The sequence below is a fragment of the Lycium ferocissimum genome, chromosome 3 (genome assembly GCF_029784015.1).
Source record: "Lycium ferocissimum isolate CSIRO_LF1 chromosome 3, AGI_CSIRO_Lferr_CH_V1, whole genome shotgun sequence".
Classification (NCBI taxonomy): Eukaryota; Viridiplantae; Streptophyta; class Magnoliopsida; order Solanales; family Solanaceae; genus Lycium; species Lycium ferocissimum.
In genome coordinates this window covers 2,852,437-2,870,889 of record NC_081344.1, presented here as the reverse complement: position 1 = coordinate 2,870,889, position 18,453 = coordinate 2,852,437, and the positions used below count along the sequence as shown (strand labels likewise).

The 18,453-nt window shown below is 30.9% G+C and overlaps 1 protein-coding gene across 2 annotated transcripts; it reads left to right on the top strand.

Moving 5' to 3' along the window:
- The first annotated feature begins 10,553 nt into the window (after positions 1–10,553).
- LOC132049258 (bZIP transcription factor TGA10-like) lies at positions 10,554–17,249 on the top strand. Of its 2 annotated transcripts, none has more exons than XM_059440000.1 (11): positions 10,554–10,982; positions 11,562–11,665; positions 12,078–12,154; positions 12,535–12,648; positions 12,793–12,861; positions 13,228–13,287; positions 13,407–13,484; positions 13,586–13,661; positions 14,157–14,425; positions 15,757–16,002; positions 16,925–17,249. In XM_059440000.1, exons 1-11 carry the CDS (start codon positions 10,729–10,731, stop codon positions 17,072–17,074), a joined length of 1,497 nt encoding a protein of 498 aa, XP_059295983.1. In that variant the 5' UTR covers positions 10,554–10,728; the 3' UTR covers positions 17,075–17,249. The 2 variants fall into 2 exon arrangements, with proteins under 2 accessions (XP_059295983.1, XP_059295982.1); XM_059439999.1 differs by having other exon boundaries at positions 10,555–10,982; positions 14,148–14,425; positions 16,925–17,246.
- Positions 17,250–18,453: the final 1,204 nt, after the last annotated feature.

The window sequence follows — 18,453 nt, the reverse complement described above, 5'->3', positions numbered from 1 at the left end:
CATGCCTAATTTATGAACTTCAACATTTAAAAACGATAGTAAGATGAGAAAATTTATATTACGTAAATTTTCCAGTATAAAGTAAGTGTAACTTCTATTCCCCAATTGAGAGAATTGTCCGAGGACTTTATAAAATTATAAATGTTGAGCAACGCATTATATATATATGTATTTGTTTTCTTCTGTTTTACTTCTTCACGATGTATATTTTCAAATACATTTGATTATAATTTTTTTCATATATATATATATATATATATATATATAACTTTTTTCCCCATCTTTTCCACTAAATTTACACAAACAAATGTCTGATCGCGCGAAGCGCGTATTGATTAACTAGTTTAACTATCAAAGTAGTCTTTGCACAGTTTTGTGTATCATCTCCTTATACTACATATTTTCATCTAATAACATAAAAAGGTAACTCATTATACATTTTAAATAATCAGCTTAAGTTTGTTGTTCAGATTTCGCAGGTTCAGAGAATATCTAATCATCTTTCATCCAACAACGAAGTCATATCAATAGGCTGACTGTTCATCAATTTCAACTTGAATTTTTTCACCGAATAGCTTGTGTTACTTATTACCCGAGGCGGACCCATGTGGTAAGGAGAGAGGGCATGTGCACTCGGTAACTTCGGAAATATTTTGTATATGTATGTGATATATATATATATATATATATATATATATATATATATATATATATATATATATATATATATATATATAAATTTGCACTCCTGTAAACATAAGAGCATTTGGTGCACTGGCTGAAGCGTTCGCTTCCCATAGCCCATACCTAGGATCGATTCCGGCATGTGCACTCGTAACTTCGGAAATATTTTGTATATATATGTGATATATATATATATATATATATATATATATATATATATATATATATATATATATATATATATATATAAATTTGCACTCCCGTAAACATAAGAGCATTTGGATTCCCGTCTCCATAGCCCATACCTAGGATTGATTCCCCAAATAGTGCTCTCCGCACAAATGAGATACCCAGGATCGATCCTGCAACCATTCATATGGTTTGCACAACTTTGACCTCTGATCTACCTCTATAAGTTGGTTCAATAGTGTTAACGTCTAGGTATTAGATCTCAGTCGTCATTGGTAGTTTAGCTGGCTTCTATGTTAAGACTTAAGATAATGGTGCCCCCGCGGTTTTCAAATCCTGGGTCCACCTCTGCTTATTACAATGAGGTATATATATAACTCATGTCATATGTACGGCTTGTATGGGACTCACGTGCAACGCACGTGTCCAGAACTAGTGTAACAAAATTTGAATTATTAGTAATACAATAGTAGTTTCAATAGGTCGATACTTTTCGTCAACTATAATTAAGAAACGTATGCCTTGGATATTTTTTGTTAATAATCTTCTTTTGCACCGGATAATGTGTTTTTACCCCAAAAAATTAGTACGCACAAATGAGATACCCAGGATCGATCCTGCAACCATTCATATGGTTTGCACAACTTTGACCTCTGATCTACCTCTATAAGTTAGTTCAATAGTGTTAACGTCTAGGTATTAGATCTTAGTCGTCATTGGTAGTTTAGCTGGCTTCTATGTTAAGACTTAAGATAATGGTGCCCCCGCGGTTTTCAAATCCTGGGTCCACCTCTGCTTATTACAATGAGGTTTATAGATAACTCATGTCATATGTACGGCTTATATGGGATTCACATGCAACACAATTGTCCAGAATTAGTGTAACAAAATTAGAATTATTAGTCATACAATAGTAGTTTCAATAGGTCTAGACTTTTCTTCAACTATAATTAAGAAACGTATGCATTATATGCCAAAAGATAATAATGCCTACTCTATGCGAGTCCATGTTAATCATGATGATTTTTCGTAATGATACAAAATTCATATTCCAACAATTCAATTACGCATTCATATTACCGACTACATTATACTAAAGTAAGACGCATATTATTAGTCAATGTTGTGCCCGAAATACACATATCTTGAAATTAATAATTTATGTTACAAGGCTGAGGAGTAAATTGGTAAAAATTGGGTTGGAAATTTTACAAGAATAATCAATAGACAGCTTCACAAATGAAAGCAAGGACTTGAGCCAGTGGAAGGCCCAATTTCTCGACCCAAAGAGATAGCACTCCAAGGTCCATAAATCAATAAATGTATTAACTTTTTATATCGAAGAATTCTTTTTACCTATTGTGAGTGTTAGTTTTGTCATTTTGGTATGTTTAACCTTGTACTAGTAATATCTGTATTTTTCTTTCATATTCCATCCGCGTGACTTATGCAGGTTTATTTATGAAAAACATAAAAAGGAGCAACTATACATGTATTAATTAATGCTAATTTTATGTGGAAATTTAAGTAGAGAAAGAAAAAAATAAGGTAGAGGGACAGATGATTGGAGTAGAAGGAACAGTGTGAACCATTGGACTAAGCATTAAAATTCAAGAACAAGTCATTTGTCTTGAAACCAAATTTAGAAAATCTGTGGATTTGGCAACTTTTCAAACTAAGGTCCTTCCAACATGATCAACATTTTTCTATTTTTGGAATGCAGAAAAAGAGGGCTCTTGCTCATGGCTCAGGAAGAAAAAAGTTTATTCACATATGATATTTTATATTAAATCAAGAGATATATAAAATATTGGTTTTATATACGCTTTTTATCAGTTAATTATAGTAAATTAATATATATATATATATTATTACCTAATATGTTACTTAATTACTGTAAATTCATATTCTTTGATAATACAAGTAGTTTTTTCCTCTGACCGGTCGTTGGTAGTGGGGGGGGGGACTTATGTAGGGTCCATTAAGAACCCCATAACCCATAAAAAGGTTTTGCTATATTTTGTATTAATTAATGCTAATTTTATGATGGAAATTTTTCGTAGAGAAAGAAAAAAATAAGGTAAGGTCCAGATGAAAGAGAAAACAGTCTCTACTTGAATTTCATTTTTATTGCGCGGATTGTCCTTCTTTTAGGGAGGTCTTTAATTTTTGCCTCTCAAAAAGGTCCTTCCAACATAATCATCATTTTTCTATTTTAGAATGCAGAAAAAGAGAGTTTTGCTCAAAATGGCCTTAAGGTTGAAGAAATCCGAAACCAAGAGATTTTTACATATGATATTTAAAAATCAAGAGATATATAAATTTTTTTATTCATAAGCTTTTTATCAGTTAATTTTAATTAATATATATATATATATTATCCACCACAACGTTTGACTGTGCTATATTTAGCCATAAAATGTTATCTCCTCCCACCATTCAACCTAAACAGCAAAAGAGCAATAAATACTCTTAACAAAAAAAGTCTTTCTCTTCTCCATGCGATCCCTAACCCTCACCAAACTCTTTTGCTTTTGTACTCCTATTTTGTTCATTCATAGATGGATTTTTTTCCTTTTCCAAAATAATTTAATTTTGTTTAAATTTGTTTTTGAAGGTGTCCAAATAATGGGCTATGCATGCCTCAAACACGAAAAAATATGAAAACTCATATATATACGGATTGTCCTTCTATTTACGAAACGTAACGATAATTTTTCCTTATTTACAAAACATAACGATATATTACAAAACATGACGGATTTTCATATATTTTTTTTTTTTATTTTTTTTTCCAGAAAATATATATATTTTTTATAAAAAAATATTTTTTTAAAAATATTTTATATATATTTTTTTAAATATTATTTTTTTTTTTTTTTTCAATGGCTTAAAAAATCAAATTTCCAATAAATTTTTATCAAGAGCAAAATTTTTAATATAATTTTCATATACAAAATTTCGCAAAACTTTAAGCCTTGAATATTGTATGAATTTTTTTTCACTCATAATTTTTAACCTAATATGAAATTTATATACAAACTTTTAATTAAAGTCTTGAGGAAGATATACACATTCATCCACTCACAAAAATTTGCATAATGTTTAAGTGCTATATTTAGCCATACATAAAATTTATCTCTCCCAAGATATACCATTCAACACAAAAATTTGAATTATTTTAAGTCTTGAAATAGAGCAATAAATACTCTTAACAAAAAAATGTGAGTGAAATTTTTAAGACTCTCTACAAATTTCTTCTCCATGCACACATTTTGATCCCTAACCATTTCTCATTTTTCCAAAATTTTTAGCAAACTATTTTTGCTTTTTACACATTTCTATTTTGTTCATTCATATATGGATTTTTTTTTTTTAAAAAAAATAAAAAATTTTTTTAAAAAATTTTGTTTAAAAAAATATTGTTTTTTTTTTTAAGGTGTCCAAATAATGGGTAAATATGCATGCCTCAAACACGAAAAAAAAAAATATAGCACTCACCTAAACTCTTTTATATCCCTCTTTAAAGTCTCGAGTCGTTTAGCATAACTAATTTTGCCGTTTATGGAAAAATGCATGGCCTCACATGGGAACTTGGAAAAATACTATTAATGGAATTTTCCGTTCCTCTACTCCATCCGTTACAATTTAGGTGCCAAAATTTAAATAGACACGGAGGTTAATTAAATGAAGGCTTTTGAATTGTGATCCTAAACATGCTACAATATTTGTGTGGATATAGAATTTTTAAAACTTGTGGTCTTAAATATTTCATAACATTAGTATGACTATTATAACTTCTCATTAAGGGTTGAATGAAAAGTTTAAGTTAAATTATTTTCAAATTTTAAAAGCTACTATACCACATTTTTTGGAATGAACTAAAAAGAAAATATTGTCACATAAAGTCGAACAAGGGAGTACTATATATCTGATACCATTCGAAAAAATATGAGCAAGAAAAAACTTAAGGTAGTGAGTGAAGTATTCCGTGACCATTATAAGCTTCTTTGGAGACCCTTACATGTGATATATTTTCGAACAATTGAGTATAAAAAGCGTAAAAACAAAAGGATTTTTTTTTTTTTTTTGAGAAAAAAGAAGAAGAAATATTTAAACTAGTTTCTTCCGTATTATAAACGATTTATCAGTGGATTCTAATATTAGTATGAGATATCTATAATTGATATATAGGATTTAGTTGTCTCTATTTACGAAACTAATTGAATAATTTATATAAAAGCTTGTGCTTAATGTAATTTAATTGTAATTTTGTTAACTAACGTGAACTAATAATAGCATTTGCTTGGCTTAATTTGTCTTCGTTCTTTTTAATCGAGGTGTTTCTTATTAATTATAATCAAAACTGCTGGACTTAAAATTCGTCAACATAATATAAACACGTTTTGGAAAAAGAGATGCTTGTCTGAATCAAAGGGGCATGCAAATCATTTCAGGATTTTAATCAGTATTTTAAAAAGGCGGGACGTTTTACATATGTCTCGGCTAGGCGTAAGCACCGAGGCACAGGGCGTATGCCCCATGGGTATTTAATTTTTAGTATTTCATAAAATAATATAATTACAATAAATATTTTTAAATAGGTAAAATTACATAAAAAATAAAAGAAAACCGTAAATGAAATATATACAGGCGCGCGCGCTTGATCCTCACAAAAAAATAATCAAAGCAATCCATTATATGCCACTTATACCTTGTAAATATATATATAACATAATTTTACAAGTATAAACAATACAATGATATAAAGGCTATTATGAAATGCAAATGAACTCTAAAATCTTAAAAAATTACAATTTCTTAAAACAATATTACTATCATACTATTCATTTTATCTCCCTATAAGCAAATAATCAAGAAACTATATAAGTATTATAATTAAAGCGTAACTCCTTCAAGAATAAAAATAAGATTACTTTCAAAGAGCGAAATAATAAAATATGATAATTTTGATACATAGGATAAAAGACCAATGACAAGTGAAAATGTACGATTCAGCTATGTATTTTAAAAGAAATATTGAGTGATACTCACCCTCACGATGTTCTCAAATAGTAAATATGCAATACTACGACTTGTTATTTGAGTTACAACCAATCTTGTTATAAGTATCATTCATTTGTTAAAGAATTATGAGGGTCAACGATTTTAATTAAGGAATTTAACATACAATTTGTGTAAGAACTATTAGGCGAGCTTCGCGTTGGGCGTTATGCATGTTTAGGACGTACAGTCGGACGCTTAGGACGTAAGCCTCACAGGAACTAAGCCCCGCACGTGAGTCTCGGGGTATTTTATCAGTGCCCTGTCCCGAGGCGAGCCTCAAGGCAAGTTCTGAAATTGCCTTTTGAAATAACAGCTCGAACTAGAAGAAATTGTGAAAATATACATAGGTGATGGTAAGACGATGTTTGACACATATGAAAGTCTGGATGTATAAACTAATCATAATTAAATAATTAATTGTTATTATGATGCTGACCTTAAAATGCTAGTTGGTAAAGGGTATACGGCATGCTATACTTTCCCAAAAGGTGCCTAATTAATAAAAATTAGACATTTGAAATGGAGACAATAAATTAACTCTCTCTCTCTCTCTTATAATTAAGGTATCAGGTCAGTTTGCGCACACCGCTGTTAATTCTACGGGTACTTAAGAAGTTACTCTCATTAGCACAAGCACTTGTAACTCTGTCCAAAACCTGATCAGACAGAAAGAAATCACCTAGTAGTTTTATCTTCAATGAAATTTGAACACAAGCAAGGTTTTACTTAACAACAGGGGGCGGCCCCCATGTTCATGGGCGTCCATTGACAACCCTTCATTTGAAAAATTACTAGATAAATTAATTTTCTCATGTATATATTACATGTTGAATCCTTTTGGCTCTTTTGTGCATTTACTTTTTTATATTGTGAATCTCTTTTAAAATTTCCACCACGGCATAAAAAATCAGGCTAAAAAAGTCTAACAAACGAGTTGAGATTAGCCTTATTATACTTATACTAGTCGCTGACCAGCGGCCAATGATGCGTGGATTGTCAAAACATGAGAAGAAAACAATTTGAATAATGTAAGTATTTGTGATACATTGAATCTGATTGTGTTCTTACCATATACATATTCTCAGCTAATGAACCTTTTATAAGCAATTTATATTTATGAAACAGTAATGAATCCAACTAAGGAGTTACTTGATCTGTCTATTTTTCTCACGTCAATAATAATTTCTTAAATTTAAAAAAAAAAAAAAAAAAAGAACTAGAAGAAGAGAAATAGAGTTTACTTTAAGGCTGTCATTTTCGGTGTAACACCGGTAGTTATTTAATCTCATGCTTAATATAGACTATAAACTTATGTTTTAGATCTAGTTAACAATGATTTCGCTAAACAAAGTTTATCAATATACATTCACAGTTTAACAATTTAAATACTATAAGTTAGACACATAACTATTTTTTCATTAGATCAGTTTCAGCACTTGAAAATATGTTTCGACACTTATTAATGGTTTGCAACCACTTTTAATCAAGCAATTTTAAAGGTCGAATTCTAACACTTGATGGTTATCAGCTATTTTTAAGAAGTAATTCAAACAAATTGGACTCTACGAAACTTGGAGAATTATATGACTATGTAAGGTTCTTCTAATTCATGTTATAGCTTGAAATTGTAAGAGAAAGAGAGAGAAGACTACTGTATATTCGCCATTTATAAAAATGCTTGGTTAATTATCTTAAATGAAATTGACAAGGTTGGGTGACCTAATTTTCAATGAGCAGCTAAAATTAATCAATTAAAAAGAGTTAACGCTATATATAATGAAGAGAAACTTCTACGGGAATTACACACTTTATCCTTCATCAATTAGTATTCCGACAATTATTTTCTCCATAAAAATAAAAAATAAAGAAGAGAAATCGAATAAATTGTTGGATTATCAAATTCCTAATTTTCCTATTCCCTCTTCCTTCATTCTTTCAGGTGACATATATGATGTTCGTTTAAAACTTATATGTATTTAGTGTTTATATCAAACTGATGAATTTTACTATAATGAAGTAATAAATAAGTAAAGTGAAATATATAGTATTAATTAATTATAGTTAGGTGATAAAAGAGTATGTCGGAGACACATGTCATGTTATTATTATTTTTTTGGAAATTTCAGGGAAACCCGCAGCCGCTACCCTTTGGGTGCGCACTGGGTAACCTGCTCACTATGTAATAACTCACAAACCACATAGGAGATATAAACCGCACTAGGCAAGCCCCGTGCGACGAGCTCTAACTGAAAAGGCTGCTGGTGATGGGAATCGATCCCAGGTCTCCTAACCCAACCAACTCAGCCAACCCTCATGTTATTATTGATTTAACATAAATATGGTGTAAGTAAGAGCTTGTTTGGACGGGCTTATAACTTATCACTTAATTATAAGCATAAGTCATAAGTTATGAATCCTAATTTATGATTTGTGACTTATTTTTATTATTTTGGCTTAAAAACAAGTGCTTAATTTTTTTTTATTATTATTTTTTGATCCAAATAGTACAAAAATACTTAAAAGCTATTTTGGCTTAAAAACACCTAAAATAAGTCAATCCAAAGGCTCTAATTTTTTACCAATTCGGTTCATTATAGTTGATCATCTTGTGCTTGGAAGTGTTAGACTTGTCCAATCGGAGGAGTTGGTTGAAACAAATATATTTGATTTATTTGTCTTAAAAACGACTTAAAAGCATTTGTTGATATACCTAATCCAAATCAAGTCATTGAAAACTTAGCTACTATTTTTATTTTTTAACAAATTAAGAAAGATTATATTCTTTTCTTCTCCGTCTCTCCAATCTATTTTATTATATTAAACGCTAAAACGTCTTGATAATGACCGTCTAAATAATATAGGATGAATCATTTACACCCCTCAATTTTATTTAAAATCAAACTTTCTCTTCAACTTTAAACAACAGACATTCTCACCTCCTTAACAGACATATAAGATTCTTTCAAATTTGCATATTGTGAGAGAAGTTATTCTTGCTTTTTAAGCAATTATTTACTATATTTTATGGACAGGCCAATAGACTTATATATATTAGTTAAGCACAAATATACAATATAGATAAATTTTTATATTGTATTTGAGCTGAGAAAATTATTGCTTAGCTTCTGCTCAAATATAATTTGTTTTCTTATCGTTTGATTGGACCTAGAAATGAAAATAAAGTTATATCTTTTTAATAATACATAAGTTTAATACTATATGAAAAAGAATGTCAAAGCTATGCTTGTGACAGACGATTTAATTTTTATCGAACGCGTCTCATAAGAACTCATGGCAATGTTAAAATGAGAATAAAACAGATACCTAATTTATAGATACAGAGATATTTTTTTTAATCAAAACAGATCAAAAATAGGAGTATTAACATATGAACTAGTTTAATTCAGAAACCCTGATCAGGACTAATGTCTCGAGATTGTTTGACTCTTGAAAGTGAAACATGTTTTTTCATTCCTTGTATGAAAAAAAATGCTATTTATATATTTTTTAAATTAAAAATATAATAATATTCTTACACGAAAATGCTTCTGGTGGACCGCAGAGGTAATCTTTTGTTGTCTTTCTTAGCTAATAAATTTTGAAAATTCAAATAGGTAAATATATTTATGTTAGATAATTTCGTATGTTTTCATTTGGAGTAACTTCTTCAAATAGACATTTAACTTGATGAATTTACTATTAAATTTATAATAATAAACATCACTATTTATTTGTTTCTCAAAAGGCCAAACACGCTAGAAACCGTCATAAAACCACCGAAAACTCCTTTGGTGATTTTATTTTGCTTAATTCCAATTTATATATATTTGATAAATTGACATTATTGGTTTGATCTAGTTCGAAGTAAAAGTCTAGTCAAATAGAACAGGCCGGTGATCTCCTTAATCAGTTATTTAGTGTAAGTTCAAAAAGTTGCATAAGAAAAATGTCAGGACCAATTTTTAATGGCGGCAAAAAATACTAATAGGTGATTTCTTTTCATTTATTTACGTTTTGAGAAAGAATATATTTGTGTGTATCAGAGCTACACTCAAATCCCAATTTATAAATTTACTTAATAGTAGGTCTTTGCCCACTGTCCACATATTCAGTCTTGGGCATAGGAGGGAGGGCCGGGGTGGTTGAGTTCCCACATTGGTTGGGAAGAATAGTATTGATCTCTTTATATATATGGTCTTGAGCCATCGTTACCTCTTGAGCTAGTTTTAACGGTCCAAGATCATACCAAAAGGCACATAATTCTCATCCCACAAATATATATATGAGTCAACACTCCATACATTAGGATTGGACATCTGAAGCGTAGTAAAATAGACATTAAATCTAACTCAAACCCAAAAACTAGCTCAAGAGCTAAAAATTTCTCATGAACATATATAAGGATACGAATTGTCTGTGCACTAGCCGGTTACGACACCCCTCATCATCTAAAAACAATTGTCAATGGGAATAATGATGAAGCAGGAAGGACATTAAAGTCATTGCATCTAACCAAGACTGAGATGGTGTGACAAGCAAGCTCAAAAGCGGTTTCTATAGACCCTGTTAAGGTAGAGAAAAAACAAGTTTCTGAAACTCTTTTGTTGAATAAATGTTGTCTTCTTCTTCTTTTTCTTCTTCTTCTTCTTCTTCTTCTTCGTTTTTCTTATCCTCTTTAACAGACCCTTAGCTTTTTATCAATAACACCACCGACTCCAGCTTAGCTCTCTTTGGTCTTATTTTTATAAGCATCCATTATGGTTAGTTCTATAAGTTGTGATCATGTAAATGGGCTTTGAAGGATCTTTTCTGGAGCAAAAAATAAATCTTTTTGTTGGTGTTGGAGTTCATTTCATGGCTTTCTCTAACAAAAGCAATGACCCCTTACAAAGTAACAACAGTCAAATTTCTTTCAGCCACCACCATCAGCTTTTTCATAGTTCTCAGCAGCAACTTGATCATCAAATGGAAAATAATCAGATGTCTTTTGGACTATTACAGCAGTCAACTTCTTCATCATCTGCTAATCCTGAAAACTTCATGTAATTAATCTTTTTTTCCTCGTTTCTTCTTAGATCATTTTTATTGAATTTTTTCTTTAATAATCGTGGATATCGTGTCAGCTTGCATGTACCTCAATTATTTTCAAAAAGTATCTGCTATCTCTCACCATCACAAATTTCGAGTATCTATGTCCGCTAAAGGTTGGACAGGTCAAGAAATGTCAAGGACACATCAAAAGAGGAGGCGATCACCTTCTAAGTTGGTCAGCCTACCCACTAATGAACTACTATATGAGGGGAAGGCGATTGCCTTATAAGTTGGCCACCCTACCCCCTAATGAACTACTATTTGAGGGGTGAGTGGAAGGCGAATGGAACCGACCGAAAACCCCAATCACTCGACTGATCCCTTCATAGTCCATTCATTAAGGTTGATGATGTCTGGAACCAAATCGCACAAGTGAAATCTAGTATTTTTGTTTTTATTAGGATTTGAAACTGAGATTTCATGATTCCTAACTCACTTTATTAACCACTAAGTCATGTCTTGATATCTTTCTTTTTTTCTTTTATGTAATTTTAAATCTTTTTTTGTTTTTGGTCCTGTTGTATGAGCAGAAGCAAAGAGAATAGTGGAGCTTATGATTTAGGTGAACTAGATGATCAAGCACTATTTCTTTATCTTGATGGACAAGAGCCTTCTTCAATCAAAGATCAAAAACGTATGTGAGCTTCTTTAATTTAATTCTTTTTGTCTGATCAATAAAGGACTTAGCTTTTGTTTTTTATTTAATTTTAGGTCTATATATTCTGTTGAGATTCTCTCTGATTTTGGTCATGAGAAAAGCATGTTGTCGACGAATTAAAATCTGATACTGTACTTACTTTGACCAGATCCTCTCACAACTCACAAGCAAATAAAGAATTTTTACCATTTCGGATTTTAATCCAAACTGTATAAAATGAAATGATTTTCTGTTTCCTCTCTTTTTGCAAGCTTTTACTGTCCCGTTAATTTGTCCCTTTCTTTTTTCTGTAAATTATCTTTATGCTTACAAAGATCAGCTAAAAAATGCATGAACAGTCGGAAAGACGAAAACTTTAATTATTTCTTTTTCTGTGATATAATTACAGTGAATTCTGGGATGAGGCCACCAACTCTCAACATTTTTCCATCACAGCCAATGCATATCGAGCCATCTTCGACTAAGGTATACTGAGAAGGCTTTAAGTTTTGTGCCACGATGGTATACTTATATTTATTTTACATTATCAGATTAAATTGACCCGTAACAACATAATATAGCTCTTCATAACAAGCCTAATATGTAAAAAGTTTTACATTGTCAATGTATATAACTTAAATATTAAGAAGAATTAATGGAGTAAGAGTTTTAACTTCTCTATACGCTAGAAATATAGATTTTTTTACGCTCTCAGGTTAAATTGACCTAAGTACGACAAAAAATATGTGTACATGTATAGTTAGAAATTAAGACCGTTAAAATGTTTCATTTTCTTACTGTTGGCTACTTTGGTTTACAATTAACCTTAAATGGAGTTGTGCGATCGTCTTTAATTTGTTTGGTAGGGAAATAATGGATTAGTTTCAAGTGGTTCCAAGAAATCATCTCAGCCGTCCATGGCCAAAACTGATGTTCCTACTGCTGCATCTGGACCTGAACCACCCAAAACTGCTAATAAGGTATCATTAATTCTCATTTCAAAACCTACTTCCATATAAGTAAGGTTTTATATCACTTTCACCTTAATAAATAATGTCTTTTCTCCTTGATTGTTCTCTCGTTTTTGACCTTAAAATCCTTACTACTTCGAAATGTGGTCTCAGCGAGAAGGAAATCGTAAGGGCCCAACTTCATGTTCAGAGCAAGATGCACCAAAAACACCAGATCCCAAGGTAAGATTTATGTAACAGTATATTGTTTCTTAAAAAACAATGACACATTTATAATTTTGAAACATTTAAGTTCAAACCTCAATGAGATCAGCTATTAAAATTGCAAAAATATTGTGATATGTCTGAAATCATAAGTTACAATTTTTTTTATTTGTTTCTTAAATTCTGTGTTGAGTCAAATTGCGTACATCACATAAATTGGAAGTAAGGAGTAGTGTATTGTAACATGTTGTGGCTGTCTTGTATTAAAGTTACTAATTTCACTATTTACATACAATTATTTGTAGTCATTTTAGGTGAATTAATAATGTAATAACGGTGAATTATTGAAGTTAAATTCCAGATTGATTTTGATTCTTGTTGCAGACATTAAGGCGACTTGCTCAGAATAGAGAGGCAGCGAGGAAAAGCAGACTTAGGAAAAAGGTTCATTGCCATTAACTCTTTTATTTTACGATTATAATTTTAGTGTAGCTCTTGAAACTTGAGAATTATTTTTTTCTGTGGAAACTTTGTTTTTATTCTACCTGTTTCTTCCGTTACAGGCTTATGTTCAACAACTAGAGTCAAGTAGAATAAGGCTTGCTCAATTAGAACAAGAAATACAAAGGGCCAGATCTCAAGTAACTTTAATTTCCCTTCCCAGCTCATAATATTCTTAAGATTTTACCAACAAGATATTTTGTTAAATAATTTACAAGAAAATTTTGCTTAATTTGTTAAGGGATTTCATGTTGGGGGAAATGCTCTTCTAGGAGGAGACCAAGGCTTTCAACTTAATATGGCCAATATCAGCTCAGGTACTAATTCAATTCCAATTTAAACATGAAATAGAGCTCTCATTTTGCACTATTCTTTCACTGACATATACATGTTAAATTCCATACATGAAGTTTAACTCTTATATACTGTTAGTATATAATAGTAGGAATTTTTGCACAATCAGATTATCACCTAAAATGTAGAATATACAGAAAATCAATCATTGTACATGCATGGATGTGCTAGCTTAGGTGAAATTGCACTAATAATATTAAAAAAATATCATATAGGTGGATAAATGTTAAATCTCATGGAGTTTAATTTAATACACCATCATCGCATACACAAATTTTTATTTTATACTATCAGGTAGCTTAAAATATATGAGTTACATGTAATTACCCATAATATATAATAAGTGAAACTTTTCTTGAAAAATATAAGACAAATAACTTGATATTTCAAGTAATTAAATGCTATTTTTTATACTACTCATATATATATAATTGAATTCTTTTAATTAGATGCTGCAGTTTTCGATTTGGAGTATGCAAGATGGCTGGAGGAACATCATCGACTCATGTGTGAGCTTAGAAATGCAGTAAATGATCAGGAGCATTTGCCGGAGGACCAACTTGGTATTTACGTCGAAAATTGTGTGACACATTATGACGAGATGATGAACCTCAAGGGCATGCTGGCAAAAACTGATGTATTTCATCTGGTTTCTGGCTTGTATAAGTCTCCAGCTGAGCGTTGTTTCTTGTGGATCGGAGATTTCCGCCCATCCGAACTTCTCAAAGTACGTATACTTAACAGTACTTTTTTTATACGCCATGATCATGTAAAGAAATTTTATACTATCAATATATTCTAATATGCTGCAGATACATTCTTTATTTTACATATCACTAATCTCGCTTATTGTGAGCGATTTTATTACCTGCAATTAACCTTTAAATGACTTAATAATTCAAAATATGAAATGAGCGAAATGAAGAAGTGAAGATTCAATTGCTAATCCCAACTTGTTTGGACTGATGCGTAGTTTTATATATTAGTTCATAGAAGCTATACTCATGTAGGAATAGTGAAGATCATTCAGGATCGCTTCTCTTTTAGTAATAGGTCATACACAGTAAATTTGAATTAATCTAGTCGAATAATGACGATAGAAAAAACACGTAACTAAAAAGAAAAGAGATGTACGACATGCACACCTAGTTTGCATGAGATATACATGTGTTTCTTCTTCTGTTTTCTGTTTTTTTGGTCTTTCTTTTTCCTTCTCTTTTTTTATTTTGAGTTGGTGAACATGTGGAGAGAGCGAGAGACATCATGACAAATACAAGATGTGCTAACTCAATAATAATGCAACCTGTCATGATGTTCTGTGACTTCTGTGTAGATGTATTATAAGAAAGATCCCAAAACTTTCCCTAATAGAACCCTGTTAGATATATTTCCCTACTCAACCATAAAGATATGTATGTCTCTTACTACCTTTACACTGGTCCTTTGTCTATCTTTCATATTGACGCAAAGAATCCGTCATGCTTTCTTCTAGATCTCTATTAACTTTAGTAGGTAGTACTCCTACTAAGTAACAAGAAATAAAATTAAGGACTCTTGTAATTTATATTTCATATCCAACTACCACACTATTTATTTCTATAATTAATTAATTAAGGTCATATTGATATCGTTGTGGAGGTTTATAAATGGATTATAGCTAATCTTGTTTTGTTTTTTTATGAATGGATTTAGCTCATGTTAGAGTAAGTTAAATCAAATTTTTAATAGTACAACAACTTATTTTGTTTACTTTTTCAGGTAACTAGTTGGGCTTAATATGAGCGATTACAAATATATATAGTTATCTTTTATATGACTTAATATATAGAATAGGTGGAGCTAAATCTAGTTTCGGCAGAATTTAGTAGTTTTAATCAAAATCTTATACTTTGTGTTAAGAAATACACTTAATATGTATAAATAATTTATTCAAAACCCATATAACTCATAATCCTTATCCGGCGCCGCTTAATTAATTGTGTAATAACTCTCTTATCAGACGACCGTGTATAGCTAATCTTTGTTTTGGTGTTTTATGAAATTAAATTGATTGAACAGATTATACTCAATCAGATTGAGCCATTAACAGAAAACCAAGTATTAGGAATATGTGGGCTACAACAATCAACACAAGAAGCTGAGGATGCTCTATCACAAGGATTGGAAGCTTTGAATCAGTCTCTCTCAGACACAATTGCGTCTGATGCATTATTGGCTAATTGTCCTCAAAATATGGGAAACTACATGGGACAAATGGCTCTTGCCATCAACAAACTTTCCACTGTTGAAGCCTTCCTTAGACAGGTATATTATATTATGAACACCTTACAAGTTAATAATGGTATCTTTTTTTATAATATCTACTGTTCAAGTCAGCTTGCGCACATCTCGACTAATTTCAGAGGTGTTTACTATCTCACCAACACAGATACCGAATAATTATGTCTATAAAGGCTTTGACAGATTAGAAATCGCTTACTATTTTTTTCCTGTACTTCATCACTTTACTTTCCTAAGTTAAATAGATTTATTGGATTCCAGTTTAACTTTGAAGATTACTAAATTTAAATGAACCTAATTATAATATGCGATTGAGATAGAATCATGTATATTTCTGGATGATTGGTAGGGCCAATAGAGAATAATGGTAGGCCCATATTTGTGTGATGTCATAAGTCATAAACCTCGACAAAACAGACCATGCTTTAACCATAACTCCATAGTCAGAAGAGTTATTAGCGATGTCTTCTTATTTCTATACAATATACCTTCAAAATACTCTAAAAAAAAAAGAATAAACAACCTTTCAAGTTTCAAAGTCAAGCATATTGTTTAATTTATTATTATTGACTAATAAAACATGTATTACAAAGTTCTCACATCGTGTGGGATGGAAAATTGGATTCCTTATATGATTTTATGGCAATCTCCACATCATAAGCTAAATTTTGCAGTTGAGTTCCACTATCTATTTCTTTATCGCTATATATCAAAGCTAGAGAGACCCATCCTAATTCTTGTTTAATTCGTTATCTCATGTCATAGTGTCCACGCTTTATATGTCCAGTTCTAGACGTGCCGAGAGAAAGGGGGTTGAATCTCACATCATTTGTGGGATGTGCACTTGGATTGCTTATATAGTTTTGAATAATATTCACCTTATAAACTAGTTTTTGTGGTTGAATTAGAGCCGTAAGAAATAAATTATTAATGTTTTCTCTTCCAGGCCGATAATTTGAGGCGCCAAACGATTCATCGGCTTCACCAAATCTTAACTACTCATCAAGCCGCAAGGTGCTTTCTAGCAATCGGCGAGTATTTCCATCGGCTTCGAGCCCTCAGCTCGCTGTGGCTGGCGCGTCCTCGACAAGAATAATAAAAAAAAAAAAAAATCTAAAATAATTAGCTAGTTAATTAGCCTTTTATAGTCTTAATTTCTTCACCTATGTTTTCTTTGTTTCACACTAACCTAATTATGTTTTTGATAGTGTTGCGTAGATAGATGGAAAATAGTAGAAATGTTTCTTCTTTTGATTTTGATTTGTTTTCTTCAATAATATTTGATTTTGGGTATTGATCATCACGATATGTGGCCATGTCTGAGAATTTGGATAGGAGTGGAAAGGAGAAGTGATGGAAGTTTCAATCATATATCCAAAACAAATAAAACTATAGTAGAACTTCTTTTTGTACTAAAATTAAGATAAAGATTTAAATTATAAACACTAATCGTAAAGTATTTTTACACCATCAGTTTAATTAAAGTAGTTATGGCAAGTTTGTAGGTTATTTTATTTTTCAGGTTGCCATATCAAGCTTACTATAGTAACTTACTTCTTCTTGTAAGTGAACTTAATCTGATGATATAAAAAGAATATAAAAGCATATACCATGACAGTGCAAAGAACCTAATTATAAATTTACTATCTATTGGTATTGGAGTCACAGTTTTCGTCACAACTTTCACTTTAATATAGGTTCAGAGTTCTAACTATCAAATATCATATCCCTCTTCTACTTTGTTTTCCCTGTCTCTAAAGAAAATTATGAAAATGTATATAGATATCTCTCAAATAATATTCATGTTAGTTGACTATTATCTCTCAATTGGTATGTTGTGTTATCCTTTTCGATATGACATGGTTTTCCCAAAAGTCATGGAGGCAATTGACGCCATAAAGAAGAGATTAGGTGATCTAAATTTTTAAATGTATGACATCCTAACACAAAGTCAAACAATACAATTACTTGGATGAGAGAAGCAGATGAACAGTCAGATGAAATAATGTATGTAAAGGCAGAGGCAAATCAATAGTTAAATTTATTGGAATGACATTTTAAGGTTTTCACGCTAAACATATATATATTACACTTCTGAAATTATGCGTTCAAATTTACTGCTCACCGAAATTTTAATAATTTTTCACATGTATATTTATGTTTTGCATCGATATAATATAGGTTCAGTTCACTTTCAAATTCTATCCACCTCCGTGTAAAGGCACACATGTTATAGCGTGTGTGTGCGCGAGTGTATAGCTAGGTATACATTGGAAAACGTGAAGAAAAAAAAAAAGATATTAGGATGTAGTAGTTGGTAGATGCTGGAAAACTCGAAAGATGCTACTTTAACTTTCCCTTTCTTATTTAAGTTACAAAGAGGTGAGGAAATGGAAATGATCAGAGAGAAGATGAATATTAAGACGAAGAGTATGTATAGCCAATAGAAGAATTGGCAACGTACCTAGTACCTGT

What these genes read in the sequence shown, in the direction of transcription:
- LOC132049258 (XM_059439999.1), top strand. Translation starts at nt 10,729, where the DNA reads ATGGGCTTTGAAGGATCTTTTCTGGAGCAAAAAATAAATCTTTTTGTT. An exon ending in CAAAAACACCAGATCCCAAG is followed by an intron (nt 12,862 to 13,227) that starts GTAAGATTTATG and finishes TTCTTGTTGCAG; the next exon opens with ACATTAAGGCGACTTGCTCA. An exon ending in TTGAAGCCTTCCTTAGACAG is followed by an intron (nt 16,003 to 16,924) that starts GTATATTATATT and finishes TTTCTCTTCCAG; the next exon opens with GCCGATAATTTGAGGCGCCA.